Below are 19,060 nucleotides of genomic sequence, written 5' to 3' on the forward strand. Positions count from 1 at the left end.
ACACATTTAACATAACAGAACACATTTAAAATAACTGTAGAAGCTTACCACTTGATTCAACCTCAGGTTAATCTCCCATCTTATACTAAATCCATATGCTTATCCAAGTGTACCAAACAATATATTCATTCAGTGGCTTATTTTGGACTTTATTGCTACCTCTGTGAATACCACTGAAATTGATGTAATCAGGATAAGCAGCACTGCTGGTTGGCTTTGGCTAGAGGAGGCACTGAGTCCAATTTTTCAGCTATTTTATAAGTTTTGGTAAATTAAATCCTACAATATGTGTGCCAGATCCTCATGGTTGAAAAGCAAACCAGTAAAACTCACAATGAAAATCTATTGAGCTTATTGGAAAGCATCTTTAACAGACCAACAAATTCATATCTTAATTTACTTCCTAACAGAAAACCAGTGTACCCTTGTTGATTGAGATAAAATTCCTTCTGCATGCACAATTGAGCTTCTAGTTACTCCTTGATAGTTGCTCGCTCTTTTCTAGTGCAGTGCTGGCTGGATCTCACTAGTTTGTCATCTCCGTAAGCAGAAGAGTTTGTAAAATGCTTTGAAGAAGAAAGATACTATCAAAAATTCAAAGTATGTTTTCAAAAGCCAGTGTCAGATCACTTTGAGTTTAACTATGATTGAATATAGAGATGAATTCTCTAAGTAAACCTTCCAGTTTTTACTTCCAGCACTGTATATGCACAATACCTGCTTTAAAATAACTCAGGATGTAACTGCAACAGCACATCAGAGTCTACTTTTTAAATGACCAAGTGATAAGTGACAGATACTAACAAAGTTCTCCCTACAGTCAGCTTTTACTTCATAGAGCATAACTTGATGTAAGCTCTGCATTACCTTGCATGTAGCTCTCTCACGCTGACTCCTAGTCAGTTCTTCCATGGACAGAACTTACTGATGTTACTCCAGCAACACCATGTTGTAATGAAGTGCTTTGCTATAACGTGTCCTATCACTCTAATAAGGATTGCAGATCCAGGCTGAGAGTTCAGGGATGTTTGGGTACTTATCTCTTGTTCTTTCCTTTGAGAACCTGGGCTTTGATGCAGGATCCCATAGATACTGAAACACAAAAGCAAGACAATCAGGCAGGATTATAACAGCAGTATCTTCAGACCTCAGCTTTAACCATTTGAGAGATAGGCAATATACAAAGGCTTGAAATGGTATAATGTGAAGATCCTACTTTCCACAGAAAAATCAAGAGGCTACTTTTGAGTTTTAAAGTTTCACTTGAATGTACCACAGTAAGAAATTTCTGTATGAAATTTTCAGTTTGATACTTTTCTGGCTCCAAGTCTCTGATGAGACACAATAGGCTCCATAATCTGAACACATCACACCTTTCTTTCACTAAATCCACTGGATTTATTGTGGAAGTTATGAACTCCAATATTCAGTCATATTGCAACGTGACTCACCCCAGAATTCCCCATGCCCATTTTTAATAAGAAACAATATAATTAGATTTCATCTGCTAATGCAGTCGTGATTAGTTCATTTGTGGTTAGATTTTAAAAGCTAGCTTTCTAATATGTGTCAGTCTTCTCCTGATACTCCCCCCCTATACATAGAATTTGATGCCCACAGGTACACCTGTAATTTCTAGAATATGTCACCAGTTCTGAGATATAATTAAAGGGAAGAAACAACAAAAAGCTATTCTGATGACACAAATTTAACAGACCTGTATTAATGCTTCCGACTCGATCAAATTCCTATCTGAATAATTCAGTTCTGTTTAACTTCCTCCAGCATTTTCAACTACATTCCTACTGTCTGTGTGTTTGAACTATTCCATGGTTTTATACAGGAACATAGTGATTAGATTTAGAAAGAATCTGTTGGGTATATAAGTTCAGGTCAGTATTTTAGCTGTATTATTAAATAGCCAGAAGCTGAGTTGCGCTGGTGAGAGAAGTCAGTACCTAAATCAGAAGCTTTGGAAGGAAAGCATTAGTAGTATAAACAGAGTCATTTCTTTACAGAGACAAAGTGGGCAGAACAAATGATTTAATGACTAACTCAACAGAATTGCAGAGAAATTTGGATAAACCAAGGTTTGTAGGTAATATTAGCAAATATAAACAACCCTCTTGCAAAACTGTACAAAAGGTTCAAGCTCAAACACCAAAAAGGCAGGAAAGAAGAAAGCAAACATTGCCAGTGCATCCCTGATTTTCTTTACCGTTGATTTCCATCATGATAAAAATTCTACAACTTCTATACAGGAATGCGCACTTCTTTAGCCCATCCCACCTCTCTTTTACTGCACAGAGTGGGTGGCACTTGCTTCAATTTTTTATTCAATTTTTCTTTCAAATGTACAGCGATTTGATTAAAAAACTGCACGTTCCCTGAACTGGAGCCAAAAGTGAGGCTACTTATTTCTCTTCAATGACATTTTTTCTTTATATGATGGTTTGTAAGTTTTTTAACATCCTGTGAGCTGAAGAGAAAATATTGTCTCCATTTGACTGATGCAAGGAAAGAAGTGGTGTTACCCAGCATATGAACCCGATTCATACAGAGGCAGCATATGGAAGAAATAACCAAGACAGTAGCATAACATCCATAAGTAATGCTAATAATGAAGAAATGTCCAGAATACTGATTTCCTCTCTTGTAACTAACTTAACTTTGCAGTATTAGCCTTCTTTCAACGCTGCCTTGAGTGTAATTTTAGTGAAAGACATACGTACAAAATTCTATGATGTGACTTTAAGACAGGAGACTCTAGAATCAATTCAAGGAACTTTGTCACTTAATTTAACAGAACAAGTGATACTAGGAGAAAAATTAACATGGTCTAAATACAGAGACACTTGCGACAGATGGTGATTTTTTCTTGTAGGTTTCACAGATAACCAGAGGACAGGAGAGGAATGGTAAGATTCAGGAATCTGAGGCTCTTGTTCAGGATTTATCAGGTCATGTTTAATTTCCTCTTTCTTTATCCCTCAGGACTGAAACTGTTCTTTTCCCTCAGTAACAGAATGTGGTGGAATATTGGCAGGAAGGTTCTACCTCTGTTGCTGTACCACAGACATCTGCCTCTGATGTCACAGGCCAGTATAATAAAATAGGAGGCATTACTTTCAGAGCAGCATGCCCAAAACAAAGAAGACATCCTCTGAAGTATTATGTCATATGGCAGGTTACTCATCTGACAGATGACTCATCTACAGGACATTATGCCAAGCAATGAATAAAATGGTCCAGAAATCATAAAATTTTGCACAGAGTTCATTTCTAAAGGGAGCTATTTTTTGCCTGAGTTTGCAGTTCTGATTCCTAGGAACCATTAAAATACACATCCTATTGAGAGTTAAAATACTTGTGTACATACTTTTGCCCTTGTTTGCACTGTGCGACGTTTAAGAGCTCCTCTCTTGTAAAAACAAGACCTCACTGTGCTATCTCTTCCAGAAAAAAGAGAGCGAACCTGGCCCTAAGTGCATCTGGGTGAAGCAGCTAAACACTTCATCATTTGGCATGAGGGAAACTTTGCTATACAACTGAGGGAAGCTCCAGGTCCCACACCTGGAAAAGGCTTATTTTTGCAATCAGTTATTCGTGTACTACCTTGTTATTAGTATGGACACAGTGCATCACAAAAATCATAAGTGGATTGCAGGATTCTCTTTATATTAATCAAGATACTTCTCCTGAGGAATAAAAAATATATTAATATAATGCATTTTGTTACTTCTAGCTTATATAATATATTCCTTTATTTTTTTTTTAATTATTATTTTTTTTATTTCCCCACTGTATTTGAGACCTTAGAGCAGTGCACATGCCTGGCATGTTCCCAGTTTTATGCATCATTTTTTGTAGAAATGGAATATTTCCATCATTACTTCCAAAGCCTTATCTGTACTCAGAATGAATCATCTGCAGAGGGATCAGTGTATATTGTCTCAGTTACAACACGCCCAGGGCGCTCACCCCACAAGTCCTGGATTCACTCCCAGAAGCAGTGAGTTCTGGGAGACTTTTAAAACACCTTTTAAATTGTTGGATGACAGACAACTAAATTAAGTTTTTAAGTACCGTTATGTGTATCAGTCTCTCTCACATACATCAGGTAAAATATTCCACTGTTTCTGTCTGGAAGAAATTTCTTTGCAGATAATCCGGAATTCCTATCCCATCTCTGTTCTGTGGGCTACCTTCTTGTAAGCACTAATAGTGAAGTTTGCCCATCACTTTCCATTGAGGAACTTTGTTTTTAGACATTGTGTGATATTCCCACTGTCAAACCAAGCTGACTGATGTTTTTCAAGAGGTAGAAAACACTCCAGAAAATTCACTTAGACTATACAGCACTTTCTAAGAGCAAGGCTATGGAAAATCATAGAATCCCAGAACCACAGAAGGGCCTGGGTTGAAAAGGACCACAATGATCACGTAGTTTCAACCCTACTGCTATGTGCAGAGCTGCCAACCAACAGACCAGGCTGCCCAGAGCCACATCCAGCCTGGCCCTGAATGGATGGGGCACCCACAGGGCACCCACAGGGATGGGGCACCCACAGACTCCTTGGGCAACCTGTTCCAGTGTGTCACCACCCTCTGGGGGAAAAACTTCCTCCTACTATCCAACACAAAACTACTCTGTCGTAGTTTAAAACCATTCCCCCTTGTCCTGTCACTATCAACTCTCATAAACAGCCATTTTCTCTCCTGTTTATACACTCCCTTCAAGTATTGGATGGCTGCAGTGAGGAGGTGTCTCCAGGGCCTTCTCCTCTCCAAGTTAAACAAGCCCATTTCCCTCAGCCTTTTCTCACAGGAGAGGCGCTCCAGCCCTCTGATCACCTTAGCCTCCTCTGGACCAGCTCCAAGAGCTCCACATCCTTCTTATACTGGGGGCCCCAGGCCTGGATGCAGTACTCTAGATGGGGCCTCACAAGAGCTGAGTAGAGGGGGACAATCACCTCCCTCTCCCTGCTGGTCACCCCATTTTTAATGCAGCTCAGAACACAGTTGGCCTTCCGGGCTGCAAGCACACACTGCTGGCTCATGTCCAGCTTCTCGTCCACCAGGACCCCCAAGTCCTACTCCACAGGGCTGGTCTCAAGGACATCTTCTCCCAGACTGCATAAACACCTGGGATTGCCCTGACCCAAGTGCAGTACTCTGCACTTGGCCTTGTTGAATCTCATTAGGTTCACAAGGGCCCACTTCTCCAGCCTGTCCAGGTCCCTATCGATGGCTTCCCATCCTTCCAATGTATCAGCCTCACCACTCAGCTTGGTATCATCTGCAAACTTGCTGAGGGTGCACTCGATGCCAGCGTCTGTGTCACTGATGAAGATGCTGAAGAGCACCAATCTGAAGACCAGCCCCTGAGAGAAAACGCTTGTGACCGGCCTCCACCCTGAGACAGAACCTCTGATTAGAACCCTTTGGCTGCAACCGACCAACCAATTCCTAATCCACCAAAAAGTCGGTGCAGCAGCGTACTGCACGTTACTATTGACACTGCGACTGATTTATAACAAAGCCAAACATGACACAGAAATAGGGTGGGGAAGTTTATTAGGGGATATAATAAACATATATATAAAAATACTACATAAATAAATAATATTATATAATATTATAAAATAAACTATATAAAAAAATAATTAAAAAAAAATGTGACAGCTCTCAGCGAATGGTGCTGGACTCTGAGGATCGGTGCCAGCTTGTAGGTTGCACGCTGCTGCTCCCGCGGCATCAGCGGGGCCGCCTGGTGATGCGCCGGGCCCGACGTGGTGCCCGGGAGCGGCTCCGCCCCTGGGCTGGCCCTCGCCGCCTGGACCGGCTCCTGCGGCGTCCTCGGGGCTGGCTGTCGGTGTCTGCAGCCCGACCACGATCGAGGGGCGAGCGGCTTCGAGTCCGCGCCCGCCCTGGATGTCTGGATGGGCTTCCGTCGTCTGTTCTGGAAGCCCTGGAGGACCCTGGTGCTGCCGGTGTGGTGTAGCTGCGGGTGCAGCTCTGAGCACCTCGGCTTGGTGTCTGCATGCTCCCACGGTGTCCCTGGGGCCCGCTCGGAGATTCTGGGGCCTGGCGCCGCAACGGAGAGCGGCTTCTTGTCCGGGCCCGCTGTCCCTGCCTGCACCTGAGGTTGTATCCCCGTGCAGGGCAGCGCCTCGAGGACCGAGATGTCCCCTGGCTGGCCGAGTCTGAGGTGCTGCTCTCAGCAATTGGGGCAGCATTATGGGTTGTGCCACGGTGTCCTCGGGACTCATTCAAGCTGTTTTCATCCCTATGTAGACGTGGCATGACTCTCCTGCGGTCCGTCCTGCGCTGGATGGACAGGCCGCTGCTCTCAGGCACATGGGATCTGTGAGCTGGCTCCGGTGGTGCCTGGCTGGTGGTTGTGGAGCTGCTGCTCTTTGGTGCTGTGTAGCCTTGGGATGGCGGCAATCCGTGCTCGCTGGTGGTGCCGGAGCTGCTGCTCTGAGGTGTCACATACATTGGAGACAGCTGCAGTCCCTGCTGGCTGGTGGTGCCGAGACCAGCAAGGCCTGAGCTGGTGCTGGAGGCTGTAAGGGGAGGCAGGAAGGTGAGCAGGATGGAATTCCAGCCATGGGGTGGAACTGGCTCTTGTTTGTCCCGGGCTGGAGGGATTTGAGCAGGGCTGCTCTGAGCAGCCCCTGCTAGGCCTGGCCTGGCCCCAGCCCAGCAGCACGCGGATGTTTGCCTCTTACCGGTGCCCTCTCCAGCACAGGCGCTGCACTCCCATACGGTTGTGCCGTTACTCAAGAGGGAACAACGCCGGTGTGTCCCTCGTACAGTGCAGGAGCTGCAGAAGAGCATTTCCCAGGGCCTGTGGAAAGCAACGGGTTGTGGCCGTGAGGACAAAGTGCCCTGAGCCAGGGAGTGCCCGGCACAGCTCTGGTGCTCAGTCTGTGCTCCCGCAGCCTGTGATGAGGCTGCGATGCCACGCAGAGCCCCAGAGGGCAGCTGAGGTCACTCACCCCTCTCCTGACCGCAATCTGCCATAGGGGTAAAGGCAGTCGCTGGCATGGCAGCGTCGGTGCCAAACTGCCAGTGCTTCATAGGTGGTGTTGTCCTCCCCTTCTGCAATTCTGCCAGAGAAGGGAGGGAATGTGATGAGCACTCACTGGCCCAGAACTAAAACTAACCCATTAAATCCATCCCCTTCCACCTTATCCCTGGTTCCAGCTTCCCAATGGCGCTGAGGCCCATGTTAAGGGCTGCCAAGGGCCAGGCCTGCCGGGGCAGTCCTTGGGCGGGCACAGCTCTTGTGCCCTCACACCTCAAGAGCTGGATGAAAGACACCAACCTGAGTGGGATATGGATCCCCACAGTCAGCATCTCACGAAGAAATGTCTCTCCGTCTCTGCAGTGGGGGCACTGGAAGCTGAAAAGCCCAGATCGCAGGGCCATTATCTGCAGCAGAAACACAAGCAGCGCTGAGTGTGAGCTGGGCCTGGTGCTGCTGAGCGCCTGCGGTGCCTGCGGGGCGAGGGGAGGGCTCCTACCTGGATGCAGGCCCGGTGGAACCAGGCGTTCTGGCAGGCTGGGCACACCATAGTGATATATGACCTGCTGTCACCCACGGGCTCCAAGCAGATGACACAGGTCGTGTCTGGCTCCGGTGCTGCCTGCACTGCCTGCTGCGGCCTGTGCTCCCAGCAGTAGGACCTGGGGAAGATGGAAGGGATGGGCAAGGTGAGAAGGGCTGCGAGGAGGGCAGAGGAACGGGAAGGAGCCCCAGGCCTTGGCTCTGGCTCTGTCAGGCTGCTGGGAGGCGTCACAGCGCGTTCCTCGCTGCTTAGGTTGGTGCTGACAGCAGGGTTGGAGGCCCACAGGTGACAGCTGTGAGCCCTTACCTGTGTTCTCCAAAGTGTTGGGTGACACACTGACCCCCATAGGCGCAGGGGAGATGGAAGCTCCGCTCACATCCCGGCTCTGCGCAGATGATGGTGGGCCCTGAAGTCTCACAGACGAAGCAGAACTAGAAAGAGCAGAGCAGCCCCATCAGCTGCAGGCTCAGGGCCTACGTAGTGGGCCCCGCACCTCTGGGCAGGGCGCAGGATGCGGGCAGGGCTGGGTGGCTCTGTGCAGAGCTGCCTGGTGAACAGGGCTGGTCTGCAAGAGCAGGAATTTCTCCTGGAGCTGGGAGGAGGGGCTGGGATTGCTTTCTTGGGACCAGGCTAAGCTCTTCTGGCATCAAGGTCCCTGTTCCGGTCCAGTGCTCACCTTCTGCTCTGCCTCCCTCACTATGCGTATCAGGTCTCCAAAGCAAAAACGTAGCCCGTTAACTCGCACGTTTTCACAAAGACCGTTGGCAAAGACCTGTACAGGAGGAAAGAGCACAGTCTAATTAGGGCAGAAAGGAGGGAATCACTGATTGGAGGAAGGTGGCAGGAGACACGAGGGAACTCACCGCACAAAACCCATGGAAATACAATCCACAAATACGCTCTTTGTGGCCAAGGATGACGGAGTCCTCATCCACTAGGCCACAGAGCACGCAAACTGGAGAGGAGAGAGTAACAGCAGTGAGCGTCTTGTGGGGCCAGGTGCCCCCAGGGACTGTCCCAGGGGCTGCTCTGTGCTGGCTGTGCCAGCTGAGGGGCAAGGCCGCAGGCCGTGGATGCAGGGATACTTGGCACTCACTTGGCCCTCTCGAGCCGGCAGCCTCCTGTGTCTCCGCTCGCGCCGTGAGCGTCGACCGCAACCAAGTGCAGAGTGTCTGTCCCATCACTGCGGGGCTTCGTCCTCTGCGTGCCAACCTATGGAGAAGTGGGACGAGGCTGAGTTGGCAGCTCAGGCCCCTGAGCGCTGGGGAACCCTCCTCCCTCCCTCGGCAGCCTCAGGCAGCCCCTTCCTCCCTGCTCACCTCACCAGGTCGCACTGAGCTCAGCCTGAGCCCTGCAGCCACAGCTCTGCTCCACTGCCCATGAGTCACAATGGCCGTTCCATGTCACCCTCTGTGACGCCATCACACCTCACAGGGCTGGGCTGAGGGCACCCAAGAATGGCATCAGAATGGAACAGCCATTGTGACGCGTTGGCTGTGATGTCTATCATTTAAACTGGCAATGATTTCATTTTCTTGTAGCACAGTAACTGTGACTGTCTATCAACACAACCAGGCAACACATTCTAATATACTGCAGAGCGTACTCAAATACTCAGTTTTGCTGAAAATCAGATCAGATCAGATCAGATCAGAAAATCAGAAGCAAAACCTAGCCTGATCCACACCAGAGGGAAACATCCTCTGAATTCAGAGCCAGCAGCTCACCCTCATGTTTCCAGGACCCTTGTCAGAGCTGCTGCAAAAGTAATGTTCCCTATTTTATGATATTGACTCAGAATTTTAGATGTAGGTGTTGGTGGTCTGGCAGTAGAGGTTGACTCTTCCCGCTAGTATTCATTACATTTTGTTGCCATGTAACACGTGGCAGCAGAAGAACAGTCTGACAAAATGTCAGACGTGGAAGATTTGACACCAAATTCCTTTCCGGGTAGAAAAAAAATGGCACCCACTGCCATTCATTAATGCTTATTGCAGGTTTTTACAAAGACCATAAAAGTTTCTTTTGTTTGTTTGATTTTAACTACTTTAGTTAAATACTCAGGGTGCTTCTTTTGAAGACTTTAGTGCTGCAGGTCTCTATTCACCATGACCAACACTTCTGTAAGAACCTCCATTTCCAGAATCCCAAAGCCATGTAATAGGTACTGTTGAAAAGAGCAGTGAATGTGAGCACAGTGAGGTAGTGAATCATGCATTTCAGCAGTGGAAACAGTGAAATGAAAGACAAGCCACATTCTGGATGGCTATGTGGATTTTTACAAGTAAGGCATCCAGGCTCTTGTTCATCGGTGGTGAAATGCATAGCCAATGGTGGTGACTATGCTGAAAAATAGTGCTTTGTAGCTGAGAATCTGCTCTATGAAATGACAGATGTTCTATGTGTTATTGTGCTTTTTGTGCTGGTTGCATTTTCAGTAAAAATAATCAGGAGGCACTACTTTCAGAGCAAACTATGTACATCAGATGCAGACCTGCAGAGATTGCCTTTTCATTTTTGAGGGAAACCCAAAAGTATTCAGACTCCAGAATAAACATAAATAAATAAATAAAATAAAAGGAAGTTCTGACAGTTTTCATTTCCACGTTGTGGACCCATTTAACCATCATAAATCAGAAATCTCCCCCTCATGTTCATCAATGTAGTTCTGTTCTTTTCTACAAGAAAACTTTGCAAATGGACACGATTACAGTTTCAGACAGAATGAAGACGCGGTCTGTCAGAAAATTCCGTATAAATGCTGATCAGAAAGCAGGAACTACGGTAAAAATAGAAGATCATCATAGAAGATGGCTTATGAAAACATCATAACTTCCCACAGAGCTTCGTTGGACAACATCTGAAGGAACTTCAACTAGCTTTCAACTGCAGTAGTTTGAATGGAGAGTCTCCAAATTTCGGATTTCATGAAAAAAATTATATTCATTTTCAGGAGTTTGACTAGTTGAATACATACTATAAAGCTGTTGCTTGAAGAGAATTTTGAAAGTTTATACCATGTAATGCACTACCAGTTGGAACAAATGGCCCTAGACCTTAAGATTGCTTTCCATCTAGCTGTGAGTCAAATTACATTTCTGCTTTTAAGATTCTGATTTAATTCATACTCCCCAGTAGCAGGTGATTTAATAAAATGAAGTCTAATCTTTGCCACTGAAATATGGGCTTAGTAAAGTAGCAAATGGTGTGGCCAACAAAGCACAAGAAACAGGAGCTAGTTATCTGGGATAAGGCTGGATATCCCAAGTGTCACAGCTTCCAGATAAGCCACCACAGCTCTATCTCTGACTATGGAAGGTGCCCCAGAGCACTCAGATTACACCCAGAGGACCTCTTGTGCACCAGAGCTATCCAGTACGTTTGCTACCAACAGGACACAAGAGGTTCTCCTTCTACTGACCCAACATTTAGAGCACAGGTTTCTTCCTAGGTAAAATCCAGTTTTCAAAAGTACAATAGGTATTCCTACAGTTCCCTAAAGCAACCAAGTACTTGTTCTCAGAGGATAAAAAGAACACATTGGGTTCCCTTTGTTCATTTGTTTTTTACTACAGTAGTTAACACTCAAAATGCATCTTATTTAACTTATGAAGACATTGGTACCACAGGTCTCCAGTGGTCATTACCGGTCCTGTTGTAAGGACCTCCATTTCCAGAACCCCAAAGCCATGTAACAGGTACTGCTTTAAACATACTCGATAGGCAGCAGCTCATCCCTTCCAGAAAGTACTGCACGATGAGGAAGAGAGCGTGGCCAAGGTGGGAATCGCGTTTACCTGGGGGAGGGCGATGCTGCCCCTGTGGTGCCCTCCAAACACAGGGGACTGAAACCCATGGCAGCGTCAGCCCCTGCAACTGCATCCTCCCTGTGGATGGGCTCCAAGGAACACAGGCTCTGCTGCTGCTTGGGCTGCGGTGCCATCTCAGCTCTTTGGCAGGCCTCCCAGAAAGCCTTCCTTGGTGCTGCTCAGTTCCTGCGCTGGAGGCGACTGGAGCAGCTGACAGAGGTGGCACAGTTCTGGCAGATCGGCGAGTGCACGGTTTTCAGGTTTCTACAGCCCAAGACTGGCTTGAGACCACTCTGCGCTCACCCCATGCCCTTTTCTCTCCAGCTGGTAGAGAGGTGGAAGAGCGCAGCGCAGGACTACCTGGGCAGAGCCTGCTCTACCTACTGAGCCCACAGGAGCCCCTGTGGTGGGAGGCCAGGAGGTTCATGGTTGAGCCATGGAGCTGAGGTTCCCCTGTCCCTGTCCCTCCATGATGCACACAGCCAGAAGCTGGGGTTGCTGATGGGGCTGTATGTCACCAGGGCTCTTAAGGCAGCACAAGAGGGATCAGCAGCAGGCTGAGAGAGAAGAATATCTACAAGGGTGAGCCAGGGAGTGGGATGTCAGGGTAGCTGGCAGGTGACGTGCCTGTCGCCTGCTGCCTCCTGTCAGTGGGGAGAGCTGAGCGCCCTGCAGGTACACGGCTGTCATCAAGCCTCTGTTCCTCTGTTATCTCAGGCCTACACAGTGTGCCGCGAGACCCCAGTGGATCCATCTCTTTGCAGTCTCTTCAGACAGCACAGATCCTGAGAGAAACAAGCCCACCACCACTGTCAAGCTTCAGCTTGTGGCAGCTCTTCTCCAGGCTCCGCAGTGTGTGGCACTGGTGGCACTCCTCCCAGGCAGACAGCTGAGCACGCTGGAAATCTCTTGGCATCTCCTCCTGCCCTCTGCTCAGCTCTGCTCCTGTGCATCTCCTCCTGCACTGGCTCAGGATATGAACCTGAAGCTTAGGGTTGTGCAAATCAGGCTTTGGCCATGAAAAACAGAGACCGAAGTTTGGGCAATAAAACAATGGCTTTGGATGCCCTGAAGTGATGCTTTGAGCTCTCAAAATGGCAGTTTGATCTGCAAAAGAGACTTTGAACCCTAAAAATCAGGCTTTGGCCCCCAGCATGCAACTTTGGGGCCTCAAAAAGGAAGCTTCAGGCCACTAAGGACATGTTGGGCCTGAAAAGAATGAGAACCAAGAATGGTTCTCTGAACTCCAAGCAGCAGCTTTGGTCCTACAGGAGGGACAGTGGGTGCTCCAGAAGAGGCTCAGATGACTACAGCAGGGCTTTGGGTCTGCAAAAAATTGATGTGGAGCCTGAGAAGAGGCTTTGTGCTCCACAGACCACGGTCTGCGCCTCAACATGGAGCCTTAGCACTTAGAACTGGGTATCTGGACACTCCACCTTAGGGGCTGGAACCCCAAAAGATGGTTCGATCCCACAAAATGAGTGTTTGCTTCCCAAAAGGAGGATTTTGGTCCTAAACTTCAGGCCTTGGCTCCTAGGACAAGGATTTGGGAGCTCAAAAAATGGGGCTTTCCTCTTGAGGAAAGCACTGGGAGCCTCAGAAGGTGATTTTGCACCTTAAAAGGAAATGGTGGGCTCTGAAACTAAGACACCGCACCCTGAAGGTGACAGCCTGGGATGTCCAAAGGAGCATGTAAGCAACACGGTGGCATCTTTGGATCCAAGCCAGAGGCTCAGGGCCCTGACAACAAGGATTCAGTCATGAAAAAGGAGACCCTGAGCCCCAAACCTGGAGGTCACCTGAGCGTATTTGGGCGCACCTCTGCTCCCGGGAGCTCAGCCCTGCACATCTCTGCCTCAGCCTCACTATTGTGGTAGGCAGCCACAGTGTTTTTGCCAATGGAAGGCTGCTCCCTGCTGCACTCAGAGAAGAAACCTCACAGGAACAGCACTCGTTTGTGTTACAGCACACACGCACCCCACCACTGCTGCTCCTGCCCTATAACAACCTGATGCTTAACCAACAGGTTCGCTTTTTCCCTTGCCAGAGAAATACAGGATACAGATTAGGGACACTCATACGAAAATAACACACTTATGCTGATGTACTGTCACTCCTAACATCTTTAATGAGAATGCCTGTGTACCAACGGGTGCAAGCAATGGTTTGCATTGCAGTACTAACACCACTGAGGAAATCAGGCTCAGGGGAGGCCTCACTTCATGGAACTCCCTGAAAGGAGGCTGTAGCCAGGTGGGGGTCGGCCTCTTCTCCCAGGTAACAGTGATGGGACCAGAGGGAACGGCCTCAAGTTGCAACAGTGGAGGTCCCAGTTGGATATTAGGAAGAATCTGTGCTGAAAGAGCGTTCGGGCACTGGCACAGCTGCCCGGGGAGCTGGGGGAGTCAGCGTCCATGGAGGTGCTCCAGAAGCGTGGGGATGTGGCCCTGAGGTACGTGGGTAGCGGGCAGCTGGGGGGTGGTCGGTGGGACTCGGTGATCTTAGAGGTCTTTGCCAACCATAGAGATTCTGTGATTCTGTGAGTCGTTTATTGGAACGAGAGGTAACAGCAGCCAACAGCCCACAAGCAGAGCCTGGAGAACATCACAGCAACACGTAAACGCTCGACTGGGAAACTGCTGGTGCCACAGGCCCCGTAGAGTTCAGGTGGGGCCAGGAGGGTGGATGTGCCACCCAGTGCCTTCGGCAGCACCAACTCGCCGGGTTCCAGCAGGGCTGCGTCCGGCACTGGGCCCCTCACTGTGTGATGCTGCAAGAGCTGCCTCTGCCAACAGCCTCTGCAGCACCCTTTGCCTGCTGTCTCTACCAACACAGCCCATCTCCTGGGCAGCTCTCTGCTGTCTGCTTCAGCTTTCCCCATGAGCAGGGCTGGTGCTTCCTGTCAGGCCTTGAGCCATCAGTGCAGCAGCGCCTGGAGCAGCCCCAGCCTTTACACTGCACGTTACTATTGACACTGCGACTGATTTATAACAAAGCAAAACATGACACAGAAATAGGGTGGGGAAGTTTATTAGGGGATATAATAAACATATATATATAAATAATACATAAATAAATAATATTATATAATATTATAAAATAAACTAAATAAAAAATAATTTTTTAAAAAAATAAATGTAAATAAATAATAAAAAAATGTGACAGCTCTTAGCGAATGGTGCTGGACTCTGAGGATCGGTGCCAGCTTGTAGGTTGCACGCTGCTGCTCCCGCGGCATCAGCGGGGCCGGCGGGTGATGCGCCGGGCCCGACGTGATGCCCGGGAGCGGCTCCGCCCCTGGGCTGGCCCTCGCCGCCTGGACCGGCTCCTGCGGCGTCTTCGGGGCTGCCTGTCGGTGTCTGCAGCCCGACGATCGAGGGGCGAGCGGCTTCGAGTCCGCGCCCGCCCTGGATGTCTGGATGGGCTTCCGTCGTCTGTTCTGGAAGCCCTGGAGGACCCTGGTGCTGCCGGTGTGGTGTAGCTGCGGGTGCAGCTCTGAGCACCTCGGCTTGGTGTCTGCATGCTCCCACGGTGTCCCTGGGGCCGGCTCGGAGATTCTGGGGCCTGGCGCCGCAACGGAGAGCGGCTTCTTGTCCGGGCCCGCTGTCCCTGCCTGCACCTGAGGTTGTATCCCCGTGCAGGGCAGCGCCTCGAGGACCGAGATGTCCCCTGGCTGGCCGAGTCTGAGGTGCTGCTCTCAGCAATTGGGGCAGCATTATGGGTTGTGCCACGGTGTCCTCGGGACTCATTCAAGCTGTTTTCATCCCTATGCAGACGTGGCATGACTCTCCTGCGGTCCGTCCTGCGCGGGATGGACAGGCCGCTGCTCTCAGGCACATGGGATCTGTGAGCTGGCTCCGGTGGTGCCTGGCTGGTGGTTGTGGAGCTGCTGCTCTCTGGTGCTGTGGAGCCTTGGGGTGGTGGCAGTCCGTGCTTGCTGGTGGTTGTGGAGCTGCTGCTCTGAGGTGTCACAGACACTGGAGACAGCTGCAGTCCCTGCTGGCTGGTGGTGCCGAGACCAGCAAGGCCTGAGCTGGTGCTGGAGGCTGTAAGGGGAGGCAGGAAGGTGAGCAGGATGGAATTCCAGCCATGGGGTGGAACTGGCTCCCGTTTGTGCCGGGCTGGAGGGATTTGAGCGGGGCCGCTCTGAGCAACCCCTGCTAGGCCTGGCCTGGCCCCAGCCCAGCAGCAAACGGATATTTGCCTCTTACCGGTGCCCTCTCCAGCACAGGCGTTGCACTCCCATATGGTTGTGCTGTTACTCAAGAGGGAACAACGCCGGTGTGTCCCTCGTACAGTGCAGGAGCTGCAGAAGAGCATTTCCCAGGGCCTGTGGAAAGCAACGGGTTGTGGCCGTGAGGACAAAGTGCCCTGAGCCAGGGAGTGCCCGGCACAGCTCTGGTGCTCGGTCTGTGCTCCCGCAGCCTGTGGTGAGGCTGCGATGCCACGCAGAGCCCCAGAGGGCAGCTGAGGTCACTCACCCCTCTCCTGACCGCAATCTGCCATAGGGGTAAAGGCAGTCGCTGGCATGGCAGCGTCGGTGCCAAACTGCCAGTGCTTCATAGGTGGTGTTGTCCTCCCCTTCTGCAATTCTGCCAGAGAAGGGAGGGAATGTGATGAGCACTCACTGGCCCAGAACTAAAACTAACCCATGAAATCCATCCCCATCCACCTTATCCCTGGTTCCAGCTTCCCAATGGCGCTGAGGCCCATGTTAAGGGCTGCCAAGGGCCACGCCTGCCGGGGCAGTCCTTGGGCGGGCACAGCTCTTGTGCCCTCACACCTCAAGAGCTGGATGAAGAACACCAACCTGAGTGGGATATGGATCCCCACAGTCAGCATCTCACGAAGAAACATCTCTCCGTCTCTGCAGTGGGGGCACTGGAAGCTGAAAAGCCCAGAGCGCAGGGCCATTATCTGCAGCAGAAACACAAGCAGCGCTGAGTGTGAGCCGGGCCTGGTGCTGCTGAGCGCCTGCGGTGCCTGCGGGGCGAGGGGAGGGCTCCTACCTGGATGCAGGCCCGGTGGAACCAGGCGTTCTGGCAGGCTGGGCACACCATGGTGATATATGACCTGCTGTCACCCACGGGCTCCAAGCAGATGACACAGGTCGTGTCTGGCTCCGGTGCTGCCTGCACTGCGTTCTGCGGCCTGTGCTCCCAGCAGTAGGACCTGGGGAAGATGGAAGGGATGGGCAAGGTGAGAAGGGCTGCGAGGAGGGCAGAGGAACGGGAAGGAGCCCCTGGCCTTGGCTCTGGCTCTGTCAGGCTGCTGGGAGGCGTCACAGCGCGTTCCTCGCTGCTTTGGCTGGTGCTGACAGCAGGGTTGGAGGCCCACAGGGGAGAGCTGGGAGCCCTTACCTGTGTTCTCCAAAGTGTTGGGTGACACATTGACCCCCATAGGCGCAGGGGAGATGGAAGCTCCGCTCACATCCCGGCTCTGCGCAGATGATGGTGGGCCCTGAAGTCTCACAGACGAAGCAGAACTAGAAAGAGCAGAGCAGCCCCATCAGCTGCAGGCTCAGGGCCTACGCAGTGGGTCCCTGCACCTCTGGGCAGGGCGCAGGATGCGGGCAGGGCTGGGTGGCTCTGTGCGGAGCTGCCTGGTGAACAGGGCTGGTCTGCAAGAGCAGGAATTTCTCCTGGAGCTGGGAGGAGGGGCTGGGATTGCTTTCTTGGGACCAGGCTAAGCTCTTCTGGCACCGAGGTCCCTGTTCCGGTCCAGTGCTCACCTTCTGCTCTGCCTCCCTCACTATGCGTATCAGGTCTCCAAAGCAAAAACGTAGCCCGTTAACTCGCACGTTTTCACAAAGACCGTTGGCAAAGACCTGTACAGGAGGAAAGAGCACGGTCTAGTTAGGGCAGAAAGGAGGGAATCACTGATTGGAGGAAGGTGGCAGGAGACACGAGGGAACTCACCGCACAAAACCCATGGAAATACAATCCACAAATACGCTCTTTGTGGCCAAGGATGACGGAGTCCTCATCCACTAGGCCACAGAGCACGCATACTGGAGAGGAGAGAGTAACAGCCGTGAGCGTCTTGCGGGGCCAGGTGCCCCCGGGGGCTGTCCCAGGGGCTGCTCTGTGCTGGCTGTGCCAGCTGAGGGGCAAGGCCGCAGGCCGTGGATGCAGGGATACTTGGCACTCACTTGGCCCTCTCGAGCCGGCAGCCTCCTGTGTCTCCGCTCGCGCCGTGAGCGTCGACCGCAACCAAGTGCAGAGTGTCTGTCCCATCACTGCTGGGCTTCGTCCTCTGCGTGCCAACCTATGGAGAAGCGGGACGAGGCTGAGTTGGCAGCTCAGGCCCCCGAGCACTGGGGAACCGGCCTCCCTCCCTCGGCAGCCTCAGGCAGCCCCTTCCTCCCTGCTCACCTCACCAGGTCGCACTGAGCTCAGGCTGAGCCCTGCAGCCTCAGCTCTGCTCCTCTGCCCATGAGTCACAATGGCCGTTCCATGTCACCTTCTGTGACGCCATCACACCTCACAGGGCTGGGCTGAGGGCACCCAAGAATGGCATCAGAATGGAACGGCCATTGTGACGCGTTGGCTGTGATGTCTATCATTTAAACTGGCAATGATTTCATTTTCTTGTAGCACAGTAACTGTGACTGTCTATCAACACAACCCGGCAACTCAACATTCTAATATACTGCAGAGAGTTCTCAGATACTCAGTTTTGCTGAAAATCAGATCAGATCAGATCAGATCAGATCAGAAAATCAGAAGCAAAACCTAGCCTGATCCACACCAGAGGGAAACATCCTCTGAATTCAGAGCCAGCAGCTCACCCTCATGTTTCCAGGACCCTTGTCAGAGCTGCTGCAAAAGTAATGTTCCCTATTTTATTATATTGACTCAGATGTAGATGTAGATGTAGTATTATATTGACATTTCAGATGTAGATGTTGGTGGTCTGGCAGTAGAGGTTGACTCTTCCCGCTAGTATTCATTACATTTTGTTACCATGTAACACGTGGCAGCAGAAGAACAGTCTGACAAAATGTCAGACGTGGAAGATTTGACACCAAATTCCTTTCCGGGTAGAAAAAAAATGGCACCCACTGCCATTCATTAATGCTTATTGCAGGTTTTTACAAAGACCATAAAAGTTTCTTTTGTTTGTTTGATTTTAACTACTTTAGTTAAATACTCAGGGTGCTTCTTTTGAAGACTTTAGTGCTGCAGGTCTCTATTCACCATGACCAACACTTCTGTAAGAACCTCCATTTCCAGAATCCCAAAGCCATGTAATAGGTACTGTTGAAAAGAGCAGTGAATGTGAGCACAGTGAGGTAGTGAATCATGCATTTCAGCAGTGGAAACAGTGAAATGAAAGACAAGCCACATTCTGGATGGCTATGTGGATTTTTACAAGTAAGGCATCCAGGCTCTTGTTCATCGGTGGTGAAATGCATAGCCAATGGTGGTGACTATGCTGAAAAATAGTGCTTCGTAGCTGAGAATCTGCTCTATGAAATGACAGATGTTCTATGTGTTATTGTGCTTTTTGTGCTGGTTGCATTTTCAGTGGAAATAATCAGGAGGCACTACTTTCAGAGCAAACCATGTACATCAGAAGCAGACCTGCAGAGATTGCCTTTTCATTTTTGAGGGAAACCCAAAAGTATTCAGACTCCAGAGTAAACATAAATAAATAAATAAAATAAAAGAA

General features: G+C 50.1%; 3 protein-coding genes and 1 long non-coding RNA gene across 4 annotated transcripts; all 4 read right to left on the reverse strand.

Moving 5' to 3' along the window:
* Window positions 1-5,582: 5,582 nt before the first annotated feature.
* Window positions 5,583-7,360, reverse strand: LOC146762493 (uncharacterized). The gene is made up of 2 exons (XM_085536788.1): window positions 7,005-7,360; window positions 5,583-6,853 (listed from the first exon to the last, which is right to left on the reverse strand). The coding sequence occupies exon 2, from the start codon at window positions 6,841-6,843 to the stop codon at window positions 5,758-5,760; it is 1,086 nt and encodes a 361-aa protein (XP_085392914.1). The 5' UTR covers window positions 6,844-6,853; window positions 7,005-7,360; the 3' UTR covers window positions 5,583-5,757.
* A 244-nt stretch (window positions 7,361-7,604) lies between these two features.
* Window positions 7,605-8,541, reverse strand: LOC146762494 (uncharacterized). Its single transcript, XR_014942318.1, has 3 exons — window positions 8,441-8,541; window positions 8,254-8,349; window positions 7,605-8,008 (listed from the first exon to the last, which is right to left on the reverse strand). It is a non-coding gene; the product is annotated as an uncharacterized LOC146762494 (long non-coding RNA).
* Window positions 8,542-14,623: 6,082 nt separating this feature from the next.
* LOC146762495 (uncharacterized) lies at window positions 14,624-15,559 on the reverse strand (the record flags this gene model as incomplete). Its single annotated transcript, XM_085520221.1, has 1 exon — window positions 14,624-15,559. A coding segment is annotated over one exon (936 nt), but the record flags the coding sequence as incomplete, so codon positions are not given.
* A 670-nt stretch (window positions 15,560-16,229) lies between these two features.
* On the reverse strand, window positions 16,230-17,741 carry LOC107317466 (G2/M phase-specific E3 ubiquitin-protein ligase-like). Its single transcript, XM_085520972.1, has 5 exons — window positions 17,305-17,741; window positions 17,118-17,213; window positions 16,747-16,871; window positions 16,396-16,558; window positions 16,230-16,274 (listed from the first exon to the last, which is right to left on the reverse strand). The coding sequence occupies exons 1-5, from the start codon at window positions 17,620-17,622 to the stop codon at window positions 16,230-16,232; spliced, it is 747 nt and encodes a 248-aa protein (XP_085377098.1). The 5' UTR covers window positions 17,623-17,741.
* Between the last annotated feature and the right edge of the window lie 1,319 nt (window positions 17,742-19,060).

The sequence above is a fragment of the Coturnix japonica genome, chromosome 1 (assembly GCF_054131305.1).
Source record: "Coturnix japonica strain WE chromosome 1, WE-NBRP24, whole genome shotgun sequence".
Lineage (NCBI taxonomy): Eukaryota > Metazoa > Chordata > Aves > Galliformes > Phasianidae > Coturnix > Coturnix japonica.

What these genes read in the sequence shown, in the direction of transcription:
- LOC146762493 (XM_085536788.1), bottom strand. Translation starts at nt 6,843, where the DNA reads ATGCTCTTCTGCAGCTCCTGCACTGTACGAGGGACACACCGGCGTTGT.
- LOC107317466 (XM_085520972.1), bottom strand. Translation starts at nt 17,622, where the DNA reads ATGGGACAGACACTCTGCACTTGGTTGCGGTCGACGCTCACGGCGCGA. An exon ending in TGAGGGAGGCAGAGCAGAAG is followed by an intron (nt 16,872 to 17,117) that starts GTGAGCACTGGA and finishes TGCTCTTTCTAG; the next exon opens with TTCTGCTTCGTCTGTGAGAC. An exon ending in TCCACCGGGCCTGCATCCAG is followed by an intron (nt 16,275 to 16,395) that starts GTAGGAGCCCTC and finishes TGGGCTTTTCAG; the next exon opens with CTTCCAGTGCCCCCACTGCA.